This window comes from Ascaphus truei, chromosome 8 (assembly GCF_040206685.1).
Source record: "Ascaphus truei isolate aAscTru1 chromosome 8, aAscTru1.hap1, whole genome shotgun sequence".
NCBI lineage: Eukaryota > Metazoa > Chordata > Amphibia > Anura > Ascaphidae > Ascaphus > Ascaphus truei.
This window is the reverse complement of record NC_134490.1, coordinates 46,850,872-46,874,338: the sequence shown is the minus strand read 5'-3', so window position 1 is coordinate 46,874,338 and position 23,467 is coordinate 46,850,872. Positions and strand designations below refer to the sequence as shown.

The 23,467-nt window shown below is 40.1% G+C and overlaps 1 protein-coding gene across 1 annotated transcript in view; it reads left to right on the top strand.

Annotated features, from left to right (window-relative positions):
• SORCS1 (sortilin related VPS10 domain containing receptor 1) overlaps positions 1 to 23,467 on the top strand; it is a 442,630-nt gene that overhangs the window by 342,236 nt on the left and 76,927 nt on the right. The window contains 3 exon segments of the mRNA XM_075611820.1: positions 4,979 to 5,081; positions 7,347 to 7,423; positions 10,293 to 10,384. Of these exon segments, the coding sequence (XP_075467935.1) occupies positions 4,979 to 5,081; positions 7,347 to 7,423; positions 10,293 to 10,384 (272 nt within the window).

The following is a 23,467-nucleotide window of genomic DNA, read 5'->3' as shown; positions in this document are numbered from 1 at the left end:
AACACATCCAATGAAAAAACCTGTAAAAAGAGACATTTACAAACATTCAATATATTACTTACCATTAGAAGCGGTGGCCCTCCGATTCCCGGGGAAACAGGAAGCTCACGTACCTTTGAGGCCTCCAACAGCATCCGATGCCATCCGCCATGAAGATCCGGATCAGGTACCCAAATCTTCTTTTTTCATTCTTTAATCACCTTCTTCTATTTTCATCTGTCACCATTTCTTGATCTTCTTTATCTTCTATCTTCAACTGTCAATCCAAAAAGCCACATGGTAAATCCCAACCGATTTTGTCTCGTCGTCTTCTTGGGCTCAAATGAGGCGTCACGGCCTTAAATAGGGCTTGTGACGTCACATTTAGCCTCAAAATGGTTAAAAGCCACCTGTTAAAACCATGTTCCGACTTCAATTAATTTTTTTTTGATGACGTCACTTAAAGGGAATGATGCCAGACAATCAGAATGACTGTGCTTCATTTGCCTTTAAGATGACGTCACTAAATCCAAGATGGCCGGCATCACATGGTATTTCAGCAAATCAGATCGTGGGAACCAATTCCACACTCTGATTGGTTGAAATACCATTTGACGCCGGCCATCTTGGATTTAGTGACGTCATCTTAAAGGCAAATGAAGCACATCCATTCTGATTGGCTGGCATGATTCCCTTTAAGTGACGTCATTAAAAAAAAAAAATTTAAGCCGGAACATGGTTTTAACAGCCAATCAAATCAGGTGGCTGTTAACCATTTTGAGGCTAAATGTGACGTCACAAGCCCTATTTAAGGCCGTGACGCCTCATTTGAGCCCAAGAAGACGACGAGACAACATCGGTTGGAATTTACCATGTGGCTTTTTGGATTGACAGATGAAGATTGAAGATAAAGAAGATCAAGAAATGGTGACAGATGAAGATAGAAGAAGGTGATTAAAGAAAGAAAAAAAGTAGATTTGGTTACCTGATCCGGATCTTCATGGCGGATGGCATCGGATGCTGTTGGTGGCATCCAAGGTACGTGAGCTTCCTGTTTCCCCGGAAGTCGGAGGGCCACCGCTTCTAATGGTAAGTAATATATTGAATGTTTGTAAATGTCTCTTTTTACAGGTTTTTTCATTGGGTGTGTTTTTTGATTTTTTGGGGGAGGCACATTAACTGATAATATATTAATCTGTACCACTTTAGGGTACAGATTAATACATTATTATGACAATATTTGTGGGGCATTACTCGCTTGGTATTTCTGTTGGTTTTTTTAATTTCAGTTTCTTATGTGGATGTCATAGTTTGTTTTTTTCCCTGCTTAATGGTAATACAATGTTTGCGATTGGTGTTCGTTTTCAGTTAATGTTGTATTACTGTATGTTAGCTAATGCATTTTATGATTATTTCAGATATTGTTTGAATTTATTTATTTGTATTTTAATGTTTACATTAATTCATGAATGTTGTAGTAATTAATTGATTTGATTGGTTAGTGTTACTATTAATTTTGAGTTGGTTTAGTAATTATGTGGTTGGATTGGTTACTTTATAAAATAATTCGGAGTTGTTTTAGGAATTAATTGTTTTGATTGGTTAATGGTTTAATTAATTCATTGTTGATGTTGTTATTGCTTGTATTCATTGGATTAGCTGGCTACTGTTTTTATTTAGTGAAGTTTGTTTTTTTGGAGTTTAGTTATGTTTTATTATTATGTGTCTTATGTATTAATGTATTGTAATTAGGGTGCCCATTGAGTGCTATAGAGGCTTATCATGCCCATATTATTATTATATGGGTATGATGTACCACTATACTACTCAATGGGTACAGGGTGGGTATAGTCAGTCAGGGGTGGGTGCTTAGGCCTCACGGATGGGTGAAGGGGGTATTAGCCCTAAGGATGGGTGTCTAGACCTTGCGGGTGGGTAGTGGTTGGGTTAACCCCTTTATTACCTTAGCGGTAATATTACCTTAGCTAGTAACCGCTAAGGTACCTCGCTAGCCACAGTAAGCCTGGCATGGGTGTTTAACCCCTTCATTGCCTTAGCGGTTAGCCGCTAAGTTAATGAAGTTGCTGTAAATGCATTTTTCCTGCCTCGGATGCATGCCGAGGGCCTCCAGTGCTGGTATTAATGGCTATCAGCTCCGAAGACCCCCGGCATCAATCCCAGGCAGGAAAATGGCCTGATTTTTTCAAAGTCCCGACATATCGCAGCTCATCGAGGCATCTCCCCACCAATTTACCTAAATTTTGAGTTGAATTGGATTTGGGGAGAAGATCGCCTTTTAGGGCTGCGATAGGCCGCGACAGGCGACTCGCGGGTACTAGAATCACGTGAGTTTATGATCCTTCCGAAAATGGTCGATAAGCGGCTGATCGCCGCTCAATTGGCGAGTTTCTTTTGATCATAAAATTTTGCTGCGATACAGGCCGTTATCGAGCACTTATCGAGGCTTACTGAATACGAGTAGCCATTTTGGCCGATAAGTGCTCGATAAGGGCCTTATCGACGCTTTCTGAATGAGGCCCTTAATGTTTAATAGTGACACTATGTACATGGAATTTTACAGGGTTTTTTGACTTACTTTTTCAACTCTGAAGATAAAAGATGGTCTACCTTGGTTTAATTGAAATGGTAAAAATAACACAATTTTCTGAAAGTAAATGAGTATTTTGCTGCATAGCAATAAAATACATGCTGGGTGAAATACAGTACATGAATACAAAAGGAACACTGGACATTTGTAACTTTGCTCTCTTGTGATTTTCTCATTTAAGATTTATTTTCTTTGTGGGATTGTATATTTAAACACTAAAAACCAACAGTTAGATTTGCTCCAGTTGAGGGCAGCCCCTATAACGCAGCTAAACCTACAGGAAATTCTTTGTGGATCAGCGAGTCTCATCAGCTTATTTTTAACCATACTTCTGAAATCCAAGCATCCACTTTACTTTCAGCTGATTTAGCATGATCAACGTTATTATTGATATCTCAGTAGCTGTAATAACCATTTCCAAACTTCATAAGAATCGACCACCGACTGCTGTCACTCAAACACAGAACTGAGTCATGTAAGAATTCCTGCAGAAATTTCCACCACATTGTTGAGCGCAGCAAAATGTTCTGCTCAGTTTTATGTCTTTAACCCTATGTATACCTGCGTAACTCCTGAACAGCAACTGCTGAAGATTCCAATAAGCTCTGTTAAATCAGGGCAAATACTTTACCTAAAACGGAAATAGCTGTTATTTTTCCTCAGTTAACGCCTTATTCACTAAGGTGATTAGCTAGGTACTTGGGCTACTAAGAGATTAATAGATGAAAAAAAATATTAAAGGTTTATTTAATTAACTTCTGTCATCTATTCTATGTATTCTCTCTCTCCTCTCCAGCAAACGCCCTATTTCAGGGTCTGGATGGGAGTAGCACCAGAGTTAGGTATGACTTAAATAACGTAACGTTATTCCCTTGGGTTAACCTTAATAATAATAATAGCATGTTCTTGTATAGCGCTGCTAGTTTTATGTAGCGCTTTACATAGACATTTTGCAGGCATAGTCCATGCCCCGTGGAGCTTACAATCTTATGTTTTTTTTGGTGCCTGAGGCACAGGGAGATAAAGTGACTTGCCCAACGTCACAAGGAGCCGACACCGGGAATTGAACCAGGCGCCCCTGCTTCAAACTCAGTGTCAGTCAGTGTCTTTTCTCACTGAGCCACTCCTTTTGCATCTTAGTAAGAGTAACAGCTATTCAAAATAATGCTACTATCTTTATGGGAGTAAATCCCTTTAAACGTCATGTTATTTAACTTTAGTGAATAATGCGTTATGATTAACAGCCATTAAATGAGGCTGAAAAATGGGAATGAATTTTAGTGAATTTGGCCCTTAGTCGTTTCATCATTAGTCCTTGAAAGAATATTTAATTTCTCCCCCTTGCTCTCGGATAGCTAGAAGAGCAGCTTGCATGCCAATCAACAATGCTAGCATCTAAAGACACAGGGACCTATTCTCATAACTCCGAAGTTGTCATTGCAAATCGCACGGCACGTTCAGAAGTTGCTGAATGAAATGTGAGAAAAACCCTTCTATAAATAGTGACAAACCACCTGGTATAACCGCCAAAACACCTGGCTTGTACATGCTTTTCAAGTGGAATGACCTGAGGTGGTAACTCCATCCCCAGTCTAACTCTCCAAAATCATATTTCAGGCTCTGGATGTGACTCGCAATATCAATCTCGCCCCCCTTGAGTTGGCGTGGAAAAAATGCGAGGTTGAGGCTTTTTTTTGACAAACCGATCGGATTGGCAGAGCCAGAGTGAAACAGCTTGTAAAAAAGCCTGTTACACACGGATTGGACATGCATAAGGGCTTATAGATAGCAAAGCGTGCCAATCCCATCGGAAAGGGCACGTTAGAAGCGGGTTGTCACACTTGGGAGCTACGAGAATAGGTCCCACAGAGCAGTCTTCACATTGGCCGCACTGATTGGATTACTAACAAGTAAGTTGCTAGCAAGTAATTTAATGTTACTGGAAATCATGGAAATAAATGAAATAAAGTAAATCACGTAAGAAATAATGTAAATGTAAAAATAGCATATTTTTTTCGAAACTGCTGCTTTAAACTCTTGGTTTATTTGTGAACATGATTTTTAAACGTCTTTATCTTCCGATATCGGTGACCTCATAAAACGTAATGAAATCTCAATTATTCCCAGCATCAATGTGCTTGTACAATTAAGTGGCACCTCGTTCATCTCCAACATTGTGATGATTTCATAAACTTCATTAAAATATTATTCCTAACATAGGGTACCTAACGGGCTTCACTGAAGTCACATACACTGAAATAATTAATTTAGTTAAACGATCAAAACCCTCTAATCTCCTTTGTGTCATCAGTCTTGGTAGCTATGTGACAAATCCCAAATCCATTGTAATCAGCCAGTTTGTTTGAAATCTGTGCTCTGTTTTCCTTCTAGCCGTACTGTTCTTTACACCTTCACCTGAAGGTCTCCGAAAATCCTTACACCACGGGAAACATTGCAAGCAGAGATACAGCTCCAGGTATCATTGTGGCTTCAGGTAATGATTGTTTTATTACTGTTAAAGATAGTACTGTATATTATAACAAATATATTATTCTATTGTATGCATGAACATCTTAGATTTAGTGGTAGTAATTGCAAGACATAGATGTTCCCTTAAAATCAGGGCTCTTTTTAACACGAGGCAGAAGGAGAGATTACAGTACTGTCCCTTTTCCCCACATACAGTATTGTTCGTCAGTTAGTTTATGCAATGATAGCCCGTCTTATTTTTCGCCTTTAAAGCCCTGATGACTCATTTGATGCACAATGTTGATTCAGCACTGAGGTGTAAGTTTTGCCCAGTTCCTACAATACGTGCAGTAAGTAGGACATTATTTGAGAGTAAACTAGAGTAGTTGGAAACCCATAACATTTGGCACTTCATTGTAGGATTAAAATTGCATTTGAAGCTGTCGATGACTTTTGCAAAATGCAGATTCCTGGTTTAACTTCTTTTTTTTGGGGGGGGGGAGTGGAGTGGGGTTATAGGATTGAAACAGGGTCTCCGGAGGAATAAAAACTGTAGTGCCAAAAAATCTCCTATCTGCGGTATTGCAAGAATGTTATTCACAGTTTATCACAACATATCAGCTTTTCCATTGAGATAGTGGTGTGGTTTATGCCTGTAGAGATGAAAATGTAACATTTCGTGATAATGCTTCTCCATTTTTCAAATTGACCATTTGATACATTGTTGTATTGTTATCCTGAGGAATTTAATAGCAACATCTGTTTTGTATCCTGGACCCCAAAATCAGGTAAAAGTACAGTATACTGTATCTTGTCTCCACGTCCTGGAGTTTACACTTATAGCCAGAGGAATTTAAATGGCTATAATGGAAGAGAGCGTCAACAAAAAGAAAGGACAGCAGAAAGGGTTTTATACAAAATGATTATTTATTTATAAAATGTTTTACTAGGAAATAATACATTGAGTTACCACTCGTTTTCAAGTATGTCCTGGCCACAGAGTTATGATAACAAAACATGCTTACATTAAATGTACAGGGTTATACATTATATTTACAGACATCTCAGGCCAGTTAGATATAATATGTGATTATGGGCATATGTTACAGTTACAGACAAGATTAAAATGTAAGACAGCTGAAGTCTTGAAATTACTTAAACTGGAGGTGGCTGTGAGTGTCTCTGTAGAGTGTTCAAGTTGTGAGGTGCACAGTAAGAGAAGGAAGAGCGGCTGGAACCTTGGAACAGTCTTTCGGAGACAGATCTCAGATGATAAGTGCTGCATGTGGTAGGGGTGAGGAGCTTGTTCAGATGGGCAGGTAGCTTGCCCAGAACGTATTTGAAGGCAAGACTGGAAAAATATACTTTGCGTCTGGGCTGAAGAGATAGCCAATCTAGTTCTTGGAGCATTTTGCAGTGATGTGTGTTGTAGTTACATTGGAGGACAAAGTGGCATATTGAGTTGTAGAGAGTGTTTGTTTTTCTAAGGTAAGTTTGGGGTGCTGTGCTATATACTATTTCCCCATAGTCTATAATTGATATTAGCATCTGTAGGCTTAGGGAGGATTTGTTCCTATAGAGTATACTTAGTTTGGCATAGGTTGTGGATGACAGAGTGTCAATGTGCAACCCAAATGTTAAATGGGAGTCAGGCCATATATCCAGATATTTAAAACCAGTGACAGGGACTACAATGGTGTTAGAGTTGGTCCTGGTCTGTAGCTCTGTCATTGGTAGCTTTAGAAATGTAACCTTAGTCCCAAGTACTATCGTTACTGTTTAAAAACGGTTTGTTTTGGGAAATGCAGGTTTTAAGTCTCAAGAAAAGTATGTGTTCAAGGTCAGAGAGGCTATGGCTGTGTGCATATAAGATTGTGTCATCTGCATACATGTGTGTTGAAGCTCCCTTACAAGCTGTAGGAAGATCATTAATGAAGACTGAGAAGAGTATTTGTCTTGTACAGAAGTAGAATTCAGTAACAATATATACATGCTCATCATACCTCAGACAAGCACGTTAGACAAGAGTTGTATTTTTTTCCATAGCATTGCTGAAATTGAACGAAATAAACATACAATTTGTAAATAAATAAGAGAGAAGAAAATAAATAATTTGCTAAGAAACACATCTCTAAAAAATTACGCAAATTATTATTGTGTTTGGACATTTTAGATGCTGTTAATAAGTAAAATATTGATTTTTCTTTGGGGAAGTTTCTTTATAAACTGCACAAAGATACTGTATGATTAGCTGGAAGTTACAGTATATTATGTTGCTTAACTGTTGCAGGGAATATCGGATCGGAGCTGACAGAGAGTGACATAAGCATGTTCATTTCATCTGATGCTGGCAATACTTGGAGACAGGTAGATATAATTATGAGATCTTGCACTTGGCATGAATAGTGCATGACTGTTGACCTCTTGGGTGATGAAGTGACCGAGGAGAAGGCTGAGAACTGTGACAGGTTACTGCATATAGAGAACAACTGAAATGGTGCATTGTGGGCAGAAAAAAACAGGAAAGTCTAAATGTTAAGATGTATAGTATATGCTCTAACCTAGGAAATCTCTATATTTTATACCATGTTGTGGGATGAGACAGTAAACTTTGCTTTGATTATGTCTACATGGTCAGTATTCTGTTTTATCCAAAACATCACAAGCCAGGTTCTAACCCCAACCAGCAACTTTTAGCAAGAAATAAAATGATATTATTAATATTTTAAATTTTTAAAACAATAATGTCTTCATCTACTTTTTTTTGATAACAAACTTTATTAAAAGTTTGGTACACTGTCCTGGAACTAGTTGCATGTTTTCCCTGTTCTGAAGCTGCCAGCACTCCTAAGTGTTATTGCAACATTTTTGCTTCCCCTGTGGCTTCCTAGCCTGTTGTCTTGGCAACCTCCCTCTGCTCAAACCTCTGTTAATTGGTATGCCCCATTGCTTGTTCCTGCTTGGACAGAAAAGCATGCTTTCTTTTACTACGCCCATCCACTAACTTGGAGATCGATATCCCAGAAGCTGTTAAACTATCATTCAGTTTTTCTCATCTGTGCTCCCCCTTTTTTCTCTTTGTTTCTTTTACTACCAGCAGCAATAGTGAGTACATGTACCTTCTTCCCGTTGTTCCCCAAGAAAAGGCATTCCTTTTTACCTTCTCCCCACAAATGTAACCTGCCAGCTATTTTTATACTCTGTGTATGCCCCCTCCAATAAAAGTGACAGAAAATAGAGGGACACTGTGTGCATTTAAAGGAGATGAGTTTAGCTACCTGATCCTACTCACTTGCCACAGTGGGCTTCGGCCAGAATATACATGATACATGACTTTTTTTGTTAGGTTCATACTCAATTACTTTTAAACAGTACCACACATTTTATTAGTTTTCTGTTCTTCGTTCTCCCTTCATCAATCAGTTTAATCTCTTTGGCCCTTATTCAGTGTGCTCTGAAACAGGATTCTAGAGCTGGAGAAGATTTTAATAAAATGTAATTATTTGCTCTTGCAAAGTTAGCTCCAGTCTTAGAGCCAAAGTTGTACTATGCATATCATAGGCTGGGACTTGTGGCTTACAACTTATCAGTCTTCCAGTTAACGGTACAGACAGAAAAGTTGGTATTTGGGCGCTCAAGAGAATAAACCGTAGAAAATGAATTAATCAATATTTTGTTGGGCCTTAAAATCGACTTCAAAATTGAATAATTCCTAAACGATTCTTGTATATAAATGAAAGACTAGATGCTGTTCCCATTGATAATCCCTGGTTTTGGTAGATATAGGATTGCATAATAAAAAATTATAGGAGGTGTGTACGGCTGAAAGCATTACTATACTCACTCCATCACAACCATTCTAAGAATATCAGCCACCGCGTGATAAGCCGCAGATAAGGTCCACGAATATCAGATAAAAGGTGAAGCAGCGCACAGTCAAATGGAGACAGGGAAACTTGATAAAGTATATCTTTCATTTATGCCATGGTTTAAAGGAGGCAAAAAAAATCCACCAATGGCTGGAGAAAGCGAGACTGGAGAAAGCGAGGCAGTACCAATTCTCAAACATTGAAGTACCAGGCCCTTGTCATCAATTTAAAAATATACAATATCCTCATCTTTCCTGAATTGCTGCGGCCATTTCTTTTCTTGACATTTGCACAATGTATACACCAAGCCATTCTGTGTGGCTTATCTAAGGCTGCGCTTATAGTGCTCGCGACGGCGACACGATGTCGCTACAAAAGAATTGACTCCGTCGCCAGCGCTTATAGTAAGCACGACGGAGCGACGTCACGACCAATAATTTGGAAGCGGGTTAAATTTGATTTTTTACAGACTGTCGCCACATGTGATAATATAATTTTCGCTAGTGGAGACGGCGATGGGTGACATCATCGGTCGCCGTCGCCCGCACTGTAAGCACGGCCTAAGGAAAGATTTAATCTTGTCATTAAAGGAACACCCACTAAATGAAGGTAAAGGCAGCTTATTCTCATACTGACTATATGGCCCCATGCTGGAAAAATCCTAAACTTGTTTCCAGACCTGGGAAATAACTTCACAGTATAGTGGGAATTACGTGCCCTGTACCATGCCACATGCCATTTTGGTTACACTATTGAAGGTTTTATTTAAATCACTGACCACTTAACCTCATCTGGAAGACTTTTTGCTTATGGTATCTGTGATTCGGTGTTTAAAGTACCAAACTACCTGTATCCATTCTCCAAACCGACCGTCATTTTAAATAGGAAACTACAGCCAACTTATGTTCTTCAATATCGCAATGCAAAAACCTACACTGGCTAACGCTTTCCCTTAATAGGGATACAATCAGAGGATTTCCATCTTCAAGACCACTGTTTTGCTTTGCAAGATTACAGCACGGTAACATTTTACAGAGCGACTGTTGGATGATATCTCTCGGTTACTTCACAAAGACTTGTACAATCCCAGAGCTGCATTCCTTTTCATGTGCAGAGAGGTGCTGGGTGATTGTTTTTGTGTTACATGGGACTTTGGCCCGAGGCTTTTCACAGATTCCATCTAAGCGTTATTTATGCTGCCAGGGAAGATCACATGAATTGCGAAAGAAAGATGTAAAGTCCCGTTTTGAACTACCTTGAGAACAAGACGGCTTTGACGTTCCTGCTGGTGCATTTATGTTTTAAACTCGTTTTTTTTTACTTACAGTAGATCAATTATAAAAAAAGATTGTCTCTGTTTCTTGCAGATCTTTGAAGAGGAGCATAGCGTTTTATACCTGGATCAAGGTGGCGTTTTGGTAGCCATGAAACACACATCTTTACCGATACGTCACTTATGGTAATGACTGAAATAAGCTGTAATGTTGCTCACTGTTTTCTTTGAGAAGGGATATTGCTTGGTTGGGGAGTTGAGCTGCAATGCCTGTAAATAGGTTTGTAAACTTAAAAAAAAGGCAACAAGGGCAACTTGTGAATGATCTATACTGTAAAACAGGATCTGATTGTAGTCGAAAAAGTGGTGATGAGTGGTATGTGCACGGTCTTCCTACACTAAGCAACCTCATGTAATCTTTCTTAGAGAGTCCTAATGTATCTACACTATGGATCTAAGGCACATGTTTACTAAGCAGTGCTATTCCATAAGACACCTTTCCAGTGCCAGAAGACTCAGTCTTGTGAATGGAATAGCACCACTTAGTAAACATGGGCCTAAATGTTCTATGTAAAAAAGACGAGCAGAGATACTTTGTATGTCTTCATACAGCAGCATTGTCATTTTCAGGGGGTCTACGCGGTAATGCATTCAGAGGTAGAAATGATGCACATGTTACTGTGAGCTAGCGCGACAGTCATGTATTTGTGATATATAACACGTAGTTTTGTGCCTTGACAGAGCGCGTTAGGCCGCTTTTATAGTGACAGTGACGGGTGCCGTCATCGGTCGCATCGCCGTCACTATAAAAGCGGCCTAATGCGCTCTGTCACCACTGGCGAAAGTTGCCTTTAGTTTGGAACGACGTCGCTGGCGACAAGGCCAGTGAGGTCACAACGGGGGAGGGCAGAGTGCAGTAGGTGCTCTGTGATTGGTGTAGAGACAGTCACGTGGTGACTGTCTCTCCCGAAATCAAATTTCAAAGGCGTAAAAAAAAATTGAAAGACCGTGGGGGGGGGAGAATCTGGGGCTGGGGCGTGGTGGGGGAGTGACGGGGGCGCGGCCATGATGTCAGCCGGCAGGTTCACCCTCATTGGCTGAACCGCCGGGGGGCGTGGCTTAGCGCTCCGTAGCGAGTCCTGCTCTCAATTCTATTGAGAGCAGGAGCAACTCGCGCCACAGCACTGCGGCCGCCCCTCGCAGCGGGCCCGGCGCCATTGAGGGGAGGGCTCTCGTCCCTGCAGCGTCCGCCGCAGCCCTTAGGTTAAAGAGGTTTTAGCAATTTCTTATTGTTTTCTTGTCTATGTTGTTATCAGGTGTGATTAAAGTTGAATGTGCATGCACTCTCTTTTCTAATGACACCAACCCTTAAGTATCGTCTGAACAGTTATATGCTGTTGTTTTGTACTGTGCTTGATAGAGCACTTTTAAAACACAGAGTCCTCTTATACAGTATTTCTTGTACTACCTATTATACTGTGTATTCATATAAACAGAATATATATACAGTATATATATATATATATATATATTATATATGAAAAAGCGCCCTATGCTAGTGTATTATCAGTGAGTTCATTTTAATTGTTTGAACAGGTAACAGTTTGACATTCACTAACATCCGTGTTTTAAAAGTGTTGTAAGAGTAAACTCGTGCTCCAACGTGCTTTCCTGGTTGCTGCTCCGCTGGATCCACCTTGAAGTGTCCTCCTTGGAACCTCCACTGTCTGTGTCTCTCCAGGGGAAAATCCTCCGGCAACAAGCGGTCGCTGTTAAAGGTTCCGTTATTGAGTTCACAGCAGATCAGTGGCTGCTAGCAGCCCGCCTCGCCGGCATCGTGAGTAGAATAATAAAACGGCAAATAGCAGTGCAGACCCTACGCATTTCTTCAGTCTTGGCTGACTTCATAAGGGGGATGACGCTAGCCAATCCTAATAGGATTTATATAGTCCCAAAATCCAATCCAGAAATTAATTTTGCATAATAGGCAACAAATGTTTGTACAATTTTAGACCAATTTAAGAAACGGACTATGGGACCTAACTGAACGTAGAGGAACTTATACTGGTATAATTACCTCAATATATATATATATATATATATAAATATATATATATATATATATATATATATATATATATATATATATATATATATATATATATACACACACACACACAGTATGTATAAAATACACAATATAAAATCAATAAATATACAAATATTATACGATAAAATCAATAAATGGAACAACAATAAATAACACCTTCATCTTTTTCTAAATTGTCTGCATGATTACCAGAGATCACCCATCTTGGCTAGATATGTATACGTGAATAATTATATATTATTTATGGGTAATCACTACTGGACCTCATACAGACAACATTTTAAACAAAATGTATCAAGAGAAGAAAAGCCAAATCGATCAAATTCCTAGAGAACCAATCGATAGCTATCGGATTGGAGGTGATATACTAAAAAAGAACAGATCTGATTACCACCATGCCAGTGAGACACGGACATAAACAATTAGGACATAAACAATTAGGACATAAACAATTAGTGAAATCAATCAATTCAAACATCCATTGACACAAGTCCCAATATTGGGGTGTAGTCATTTACAAATGTGCGATTCAGGTCATTATTTGTCTCAGTCAGTTCTTTCTCGATCTCAAACAGGGCTCGGCCCGTCTCAATTAGGTAATTCTTTATCTCAATTTGTTCATTCAACTAGTAACACCAGAACTACACCTGGACCGATTGAACCTTCCAATTTGATTTTCCCCTCGGTTAGGAATATAAAACATTCCCCATTTAAAGTCAACCTATTTTCCCTACCACTCCAAAGGGGTTGTGTGGATACGTTCTATACTATGGTCCTGAAATATTTTGAGGCAATGTGCCAGAATACCACAACTTTCCCAAAAAAGAATTTATATAACGAAGAGCTGTTGGCTTTAAAAGAACTTAGTGGTATGGGTGATTTGGTTATCAGGCAAGCGGATAAGGGGGGGGGGGAGTGGGGATTGTCCTCCAGGATAGGTCTGACTATCTGGCTGAGGCCGGTCTCTTGGGGGACACATCCACCTATTGCCCTTTAGTGGGGGACCCAATGGACGAATATCAAAAGACGTTCAAGGGTATACTATTGGAGGCACAAAGTGTGGGTGTTATTAATAGATTCATATCACCTCTAATCCTGTAGCTATAGATTGGTTCTCTAGGAATTTGGTTATTCAATTGTTTTGATCGATTTGGCCTTTCTTCTCTGGATGCATTTTGTTTAAAATTTTGCTTGTATGAGGTCCAGTAGTGAATACCCATAAATAATATATAATTATTATACATATCTATTCAAGATGGGTGATCTCTCGTAATCATGCAGGCAATTTAGAATAAAGATGAAGGTGTATGTCTTATCACCTTAATTCATCTCTGCTGTCCTCTCAAGCGTCACTGTAATATGGAGGTTTTTTTTCTTCCTTTTATGGATTTTATTGTATAATGTTTGTACATTTATTGATTGTATATTGTGTAATATATATATATATATATATATATATATATATATATATATTTTTTAATGAGTTTATTATACCAGTAGAAGTCCTTCTAGGTTCAGTTAGGTCCCATAGTCCATCTCTTTAATCACTTTTAATACATGGATGTTTGTGAGTGTCGAACTGTTACCTGTTCAAGCAATTAAAATGAACTCCCTGATAATACACTTGGATCGGGCGCTTTTTCTTGTATTTTTTAAACAGGTTTCATTGAAGGAGGTGTTTGTACCCACGAAGAAGGCTGCCTGTATCCAGAGTAATTATAACTTTGACCCACTGGGGACACAGTGAAATTTGGACAATTTACTCAAGTTTTAGAATTTTTATGTATATACAGTATATATATTTTTATATATATCTTTTATAGGCATAGCAGTTGTTTAATTTGTATTACATATACAGTATTAGCTATCCAACATTTATGTTTTGTGTCTTACACTAGCCAGTTCTATTCACTTATCACTTCATTTTGATTTGTTATAGTCCTGGAATATATAATTCCTACACTAATACATATTCAATGTGTTAGGAATTATTATCAATATCTAGTTGCAATATACTATAGGCGCGGTCCGTTATATCTTGTATCTGTTTATATATATATATATATATATATATATATATATATATATATATATATATTCCGTCCCAAAATGCCTCCCAACACCCTCACTAAATTCTTTTGGATTAGTGATATTCCCTCCCCCACCTCTGACTCCTTCAGTAGTTCTCCTAATTTATTGATATCCCTCCCTTCCCCCCGCCTCTCTCCTCCACATTTCAAGGGCATCTAAACTATGTTTTGCAGGAGACTAAATTAACCCCATTGTATTACAAGCTACTGTATTCCAATCAGCCTACAGATGTCATGAGTCACAGTATATAAACTGTCAAATTAAATAAGAAAATCTATACTGGAATATAAATACACACCAAAAATCTATACATTTTTCAGATATAAAAAGCAATTGAACGCAAGTGGTAGTAGAGTATTCTATGGTTATAAGGGGACAGGGGGGGGTTTACTCAGGACGTTTTCCCTCCAGGGATTGTAACAAATAAACAAAAGACACCCTGTGGGCAGCACTCGTTGTATGCAAATATGAATTGATGATAGACTTAAAATTAAAATGCTTTAATAGTATAATTTAAAATAAGTGTCAAAATTGTTGAAAAAATGGACAACTGACTGTGGTGACAAAATACAAAAAACAGACAAAAATATATACAATACTATAACTGAGATCTAGGGGGAGAGGTGGAGTACCCACCTAACTGCTAATTGGCAGAGATAAACAATCAAGGACTAAATAGTCAACCCCCTAGTTCAGCAATGACGAGGTTAAAAGGCCTGTAAAATAGATACAGGTGACGGAGAACTACCCATGCAAAGGTATATGCCAATGTGCTATACACAATGGGCGACAATAAAGTGAAAACTCACTGATGGTAGTTTGATAGTCCACAATGTAAAAGAGACTCTGATTGTGAGGAGTACCCTCAGTGAAGGGTTAAAGCAAGCCTAGCTATAGGAGAATAAAATTGATAGGCAATGTATTATTTAATATTGTGCACAAGAGCTCACAAAGTGTGGTGCTTAGCTCTGGGGCACGGATCTAGTCCGTATCCAGTTATAGCCCCTAGTATAAATGTGCCACTCAAACATGCTTAGTAATACCTCACAAAATACATTGGTCAGTCAGTGACTATCAATAGTTAGGTGCTCAGGAGCTTACAAAATGTATTTTCAGCTCTGGGGCACGGATCTAGTCCGTATCCAGTTATGGCCCCCTAGTTCAAATGTGCCACTGTAGCAGATAAGTAAACAGACTGTGAAAACATAGTGAGCAAACACATGAATGAGCCGAGGGGAGAGGGATTATATGCAATGCAAAAAGTAGTCAGCAGCAATTACATTTACACGTGCTGGTTAAGGTAAGGTAATTAAATATGTACCGCAACTCTATTGGTTTGGTTAAGCCCTCGTCAGAGCTGATGCCGCGGAGTAGCGCTGACATATGCAGTTTTACCTGCTCAAAATCCGGCAGTCAGAAAATACCTTATCACATACCTGGGGTCTATTGTATACAGACCTAGTCTCCCTTCACACGCATATCGGCACTATACAGTGCCTCTCACCCTCTGCTCGGCATGGAGACGTCAATGTGTGATGACGTCAGTTCTGTAGCCGCCTCCCACCTGACGTACGTTTCGCTGGGGCACTTTATCAAAGGTGGTGAAGTGAGGAACTACATACATGGTATATATAGTGTATTAAGTACCAGCTAATGCAGGGCAGCTGAGTCTAACCAATTCATTCTATTACAGGAGGACGGTAGCTGTCACAGTGCGGAGGAATTGATCAAAGAAGAGACATTTCAAATAATAAAGTGTAGACTGAGTAAACAAACTAGGTGTGGTATTCATTTGTTCAAGAGCTGTATGTAAAATTATGGTATGTCTAGAAACATTTATATAAAGGGAGAAAATAGGAAACCCTCATTTATCCCTCTGGGTGCCAAAGTACCCAGTACATAAATCCATTTGGACTCTTACAGTGGCACATTTGAACTAGGGGGCCATAACTGGATACGGACTAGATCCGTGCCCCAGAGCTGAAAATACATTTTGTAAGCTCCTGAGCACCTAACTATTGATAGTCACTGACTGACCAATGTATTTTGTGAGGTATTACTAAGCATGTTTGAGTGGCACATTTATACTAGGGGCTATAACTGGATACGGACTTGATCCGTGCCCCAGAGCTAAGCACCACACTTTGTGAGCTCTTGTGCACAATATTAAATAATACTCTTACAAAAAGAGTCCAAATGGATTTATGTACTGGGTACTTTGGCACCCAGAGGGATAAATGAGGGTTTCCTATTCTCTCCCTTTATATAAATTGCCAGCATCACCATACTAAAACCTCCCCCCCCCCCGGGGCTTTCCTGTACATCACTGACTTATAACATCCATTTTACATAGGTCTTGGCATAATTAGCATAGCATGTTAATATCTGCGATCCTGTGTTTCTAGACATACCATAATTTTACATACAGCTCTTGAACAATTGAATACCACACCTAGTTTGTTTACTCAGTCTACACTTTATTATTTGAAATGTCTCTTCTTTGATCAATTCCTCCGCACTGTGACAGCTACCGTCCTCCTGTAATAGAATGAATTGGTTAGACTCAGCTGCCCTGCATTAGCTGGTACTTAATACACTATATATACCATGTATGTAGTTCCTCACTTCACCACCTTTGATAAAGCGCCCCAGCGAAACGTACGTCAGGTGGGAGGCGGCTACAGAACTGACGTCATCACACATTGACGTCTCCATGCCGAGCAGAGGGTGAGAGGCACTGTATAGTGCCGATATGCGTGTGAAGGGAGACTAGGTCTGTATACAATAGACCCCAGGTATGTGATAAGGTATTTTCTGACTGCCGGATTTTGAGCAGGTAAAACTGCATATGTCAGCGCTACTCCGCGGCATCAGCTCTGACGAGGGCTTAACCAAACCAATAGAGTTGCGGTACATATTTAATTACCTTACCTTAACCAGCACGTGTAAATGTAATTGCTGCTGACTACTTTTTGCATTGCATATAATCCCTCTCCCCTCGGCTCATTCATGTGTTTGCTCACTATGTTTTCACAGTCTGTTTACTTATCTGCTACAGTGGCACATTTGAACTAGGGGGCCATAACTGGATACGGACTAGATCCGTGCCCCAGAGCTGAAAATACATTTTGTAAGCTCCTGAGCACCTAACTATTGATAGTCACTGACTGACCAATGTATTTTGTGAGGTATTACTAAGCATGTTTGAGTGGCACATTTATACTAGGGGCTATAACTGGATACGGACTTGATCCGTGCCCCAGAGCTAAGCACCACACTTTGTGAGCTCTTGTGCACAATATTAAATAATACATTGCCTATCAATTTTATTCTCCTATAGTTAGGCTTGCTTTAACCCTTCACTAAGGGTACTCCTCACAATCAGAGTCTCTTTTACATTGTGGACTATCAAACTACCATCAGTGAGTTTTCACTTTATTGTCGCCCATTGTGTATAGCACATTGGCATATACCTTTGCATGGATAGTTCTCCGTCACCTGTATCTATTTTACAGGCCTTTTAACCTTGTCATTGCTGAACTAGGGGGTTGACTATTTAGTCCTTGATTGTTTATCTCTGCCAATTAGCAGTTAGGTGGGCACTCCACCTCTCCCCCTAGATCTCAGTTATAGTATTGTATATATTTTTCTGTTTTTTGTATTTTGTCACCACAGTCAGTTGTCCATTTTTTCAACAATTTTGACACTTATTTTAAATTATACTATTAAAGCATTTTAATTTTAAGTCTATCATCAATTCATATTTGCATACAACGAGTACTGCCCACAGGGTGTCTTTTGTTTATTTGTTACAATTCTGCTCCTTCCCCTTATTGCACCGTTGTCGATTCTTTTTGATTAGAGGCTGATGCGAGGGTTTCTACCCCTTTCCCCTTCCCCCTTGTTGTATTCCCTCCAGGGATCACAGAGGTCTCCGTAGACCAGTGGTTGCTGGATGCTGAGCTGTTGGCTTCCACAGGTCAGACACATCTTCTCCAGGCTCCTGTGATTCTCTATCCCTTTGAGCACAATTTGCTCTTTAGTGGCTCTAGACCAGACTGTCAGTCTCTGCTGTTCTTAGCTCCCCTCACACAGGACATACAATGATTCCCTGTCTGACTCCCTCTCCTGCTCTGGAAGTTGAAGTGGGAGAAATATTACATACTGTATAGTGTGTGTGTGTGTGCGCAGTACATAGGGGATACAGGAGTCCAGCTCCTGCTGAAAAAAAGAGAAGAGAAAATATATGAGAGGTCAACAAAAAGAGCATTGTAATGAGTGAGAATTTTCCTCGCACTGTTACATTTGCAGATGGCTTGCTTATACTATATTTATTGAAATAATAGTAAAACCTAACCCCCCTATCTCCTGTATACTATACATCCTGTATGTATCTATTACTCTTGTATACTATACATCATGTATGTATCTATATCTCCAGAATACTACACCGCCTCTATGTATCGTTATCTCCTATATACGCCAACCCCACCCACTGGAATGTTAATGAGCCAAGAATACAAAGAACTTTGCATTCACAGCTGCATTGAATCTGAACCACTCCAGTGTACATCTGTGTTGCCACAAAGGCGGACAGCCTTTGGCGCAGCTGAAGGGCAGCTTAAGGGTGGAAGGCGTTTGCTGCCGTTCGCTGATGTTTGGTGATCAAAGCTGCTCTATTTAAATCTGAAACTCGCCAGCCCTTTATCCCTTGTACCCAATTTTCCAACTCTAACTGTCCATGAAATGTCTGTGTATTTACTGTATAACCCTGTTCTTTTAATGTAACGATGTATTTTTATAACTCTGTGCCCAGGACATACTTGAAAACAAGAGGTAACTCTCAATGTATTACTTCCTAGTAAAACATTTTTTTATAAATTAAAATAAAATATACTACACCTCCTGTATGTATCTGTATCCCCTGCATACTACACCTCCTGTATGTATCTGTATCCCCTGTACACTACACCTCTTGTATGTATCTGTACCCCCTGTATACTATACCTCTTGTATGTAACTGTATCCCCTGTATACTACACCTCCTGTATGTATATTTATCTCCTTCTTATGTTGCGAGATTATTAACTTCGTCAATTCAAAAGAACAGTTATCAATAATTGAACTCCAATTGTCTGAGAATGATTTATCTTCCCCATTCGATGTGGCTGTTTAACTATTCTCAAGCCTCTTGGGATTCGTTTAGCCAAAATGTATTTTTTCAGCGTCACCGTGTCCCACCAAATTTCCGTATCTTTAATAATCAATTTCTCTAGATATGTATCACCTGTATACTATAATATTGTATGTATCTGTATCCCCTGTATACTATACCTCTTGTATGTATCTGTATCCCCTGTATAACTACACCTCCTGTATGTATCTCCTGTATACTACACCTCCTGTATGTATTGTTATCCCCTGTAGACATATACCTGCGCATACAGCTGAACAGAATTTGTTCACGGATTTGCTCTTGGCTGGTACCTTTGGCCTGCGGGTTTCTGCGGATCAGTCTCAAAATTGGCGATTCGCTTTTTTTCCCCTACACCGACAATACATCTGCGGGTGCCGAAATCTACTGACGGATATTAAGAATCGAATCCAATAGCAGATTAATCCGTGTGGATTGAAACTGTAACAACGTTGGCGGATTTAACTCCGCGGAACGGATTTTGAATGGAAAATCCGGGAAACAGATTTGGGCTGTGTAACAGGGGACTTATCCCTGCTCACAAATGTGCCTCTAATCCAGCAGTGTGGTGGTTAACTGCTGGTAGGCAATTAACTAACACCACCTGGCTGATTGCAGGTGGTAGAAAAAGCCTGCCTTTGAGACAGGAAGTGAGACTCCTTAGCTCACACCTTAGCTGAACTAGGAGACAGAGCAGAGATTCCTTAGTCCACAAGTGGGCTGAACCAAGGAAGGACAGATGTCTTGAGCGACAAGCTGACCACAAGACAAAGGGGACAAGATTCTAAACTTGGAGCCTGACATTGCCTGTGCACACAAGGGTGCGGTTCCAAGAGAGCAGAGAAGCTTCCCCTACAGCAGCCCAGCTAACAGATAAGACTTTTTGTATAAGACTATTATCTATGTCTATTTGTATTGATAAATGTCTCCATGATTTGGGGCTGGTAAATAGCTTAGCTAACCAACCCAGTCAGAGAGGGCTGAGCTACATGTGTAGATAGTCTCCACAGCAGAGATAGTTTTTTTTTGTTTGGCTTATTCTCTTATGTTGATTTTTGCTGTGTTTAAAGCGACAGGCACAATAAAGCCTTGTTTTCATTTCACCGTAAAACAGTCTCCATTGTGTACCTCTGCACATGTCCTCCTACAGGATGGTTCTCCCATCTCTACCTGCAGATCTGACACTGCGTGGGTAGGTTGGCTTGTCACATATAGTGTTTGACGCGTCTCGCTCAACTCACGGCAGATTGTGCAGTAAGACTAAGAGCCACAAGCGTTGACATCTCTTGAGGTGCCCTCTCTGATTTACATGCCCGTTGTGCTTTCAAACACTACTGTGCTTCACGAATTATGACAATGTTCACCGTCATGGGTATATGCCCAGTGCGCATGAGTACACAAATGTCCTTTCTGAACTACAGAAATGACTTCCATCGCAAGATACATGAATAGTGCACATGTGCACACACAAAATGTTGCTAGCTCAAGTGAGCAGATCTGATGGGACAGAAACTTGTGGCACGTTGCCCGTAAAAGTCTTTATCTTCACCACCCTCAACCTGGTGACCAGTTACCGGTGATTTTGTCATGACGAGACTAGTGGGTTGTGTGTGCGGGCAACATCATAGGTTCTTTGATGTCTGCGGATGTCACAGGGTTTGTTTTATTACATGTGCGATAATATCTACTGCACCTGTACACTAATAGCAAACGACAACAGCTACCAAAAGGGTGTGACACTTTTTGGGAAGCAGTACATTAAAGGCTCTTCAAAAACTGAATACATGAAACCCTGATTACAGATTACTGATCAATAGTTGAATGAAGTAATATGTTTTAAGAACAGGCTTTAGAAATAAAATGTATGTTCTGTTAAAATTCTCCTACAAAATAATTGTTCTCTTTTTAAGGAAACATAATACTTTGCAATAGCTTCATTGTGATCCAGGATCTACAATATATATTTGAGGGTCAGGAAGAAACTTTAGGTTCTACCCATTGGCTGCTATACATGTGTTTGTTTTTAGAAAAGTATATTAGCATTTCTCCAAACCAATAGTGAAACCATTACATTGAACAAGATGTCTTCTGTCAAGCTTTAGAACTGTCAGGATTAATATTTCCGTAACACAGAATAGAAAGATGAACATATGAGAGTTATTTTTGGCTGATCTCTGCTCTGCCAAAATCTGGTTGCCATGGAGAAAAATTGCGTGTTTAAAAAGGTATCTCTTAGGTGACGATTTTGCTGCTTCGGCAAATCAGTGCACTTACTGTAGTCCTACATTCCAGATGTTGTTTGCTAAATTAATCGCTCAAATTCATAGCGGGTGCCAAGAACACCCAAAAAAAGCTGATACTATATTTTTTCCATCAAGGAGTTGGAGCTGATGTACCTCATGTAGCCAGGGGTCCCACCCAGGAGAAGTGCACCCCCCACCCACCCACCCACCCATGCAGCTGCGACTTTTAATTTCCCCAGAGCCGCAGTGTTTTGCTTTCTTACTGCGGCTTCGGGGACAGAAAGTCTGACTTACATCTGTAGGTGTTTCTGTGCCAAATCAGACGCTGAAGCTGCCATATGTACAGTATGTATATCTTTATTTATATAATGCTATCTATGTACATAGCGCGTCACAGCAGTAATACACGTGATATATTAATATAACACACAATGGGAATAAGTGTTTGACATATAAAAGTAACATTAGGTAAAGGAGTCAATACTCTGAAGAGCTTACAATTGAAGGGGAAAGTAGAAAGAACTTACAGAGACAGTAGGGGGTGTTCTGGTAAGTGCATCTGAAATGGGTCAAGGTCGATGTATGAGATGTATAGTATCAGCCACGGAGTCATCCAAAACTGTTCTTGAAAACAATTGTTGAATGGAACAGCCCAATGGATTGAGTTGAATGATCCTATTATTTAATTCAGTTGAACATACGTCTCAGTAATGTCACAAAACTGAGACTTTGATGCGCAAGGACTGCCCTTTTAAGGTTCTTCAAAGATATATACATTTGGGTCTTTCACTTCCATTGGATTGAGAATCAAAAATAGTTTTAGATCAGAGAAATGTGTTTACTAAAATGTTTGGGATAACACATTTCTTTCCTGTGGTATTTTTGCCACATCCGGTGCAGATTGTTTACAAAGTGGAAACTTAAAAAAACCCCCTCAAAATCGCAATCTAATGTTTGTTGTCTAAGGCTACGGCCACGGTGTTGGCTGCTGCACGCGCGCCTGGCGTCCTGTGCACAGCCTAAAACCGCGATTTGCGGTCCGTAGGGAGCGATTTGCGGTCTGTAGGGAGAGATTTGCGGTCTGTAGGGAGCGATTTGTGGTCTGTAGAGAGCGATTTGCGGTCTGTAGGGAGCGATTTGTGGTCTGTAGGGAGCGATTTGCGGTCTGTAGGGAGAGATTTGCGGTCTGTAGGGAGCGATTTGTGGTCTGTAGGGAGCGATTTGTGGTCTGTAGGGAGCGATTTGTGGTCTGTAGGGAGCGATTTGTGGTCTGTAGGGAGTGATTTGTGGTCTGTAGGGAGTGATTTGCGGTCTGTAGGGAGCGATTTGCGGTCTGTAGGGAGCGATTTGCGGTCTGTAGGGAGCGATGGGAGGCATGGGGGGGCATGGCCAAAACAGAGGGGGGGCACGGCCATGGCGTCAGGCACAACACAAAGCACAGCCCAGCAGCTCAAAAAGCACTGCACCAAATGTGAATGTAGCAGCCTCACTCACACATACTACCATCCTCACTCAGCCAATCACTTCACTCTATGGCTGAGCTGCAGGAGATTGCGATGGGGATGGGGGGGGGGGGGAGGGCGTGGCAGGGCATGGTCAGGACGTCACCTGGCTGGTTTGCCCTCATTGGC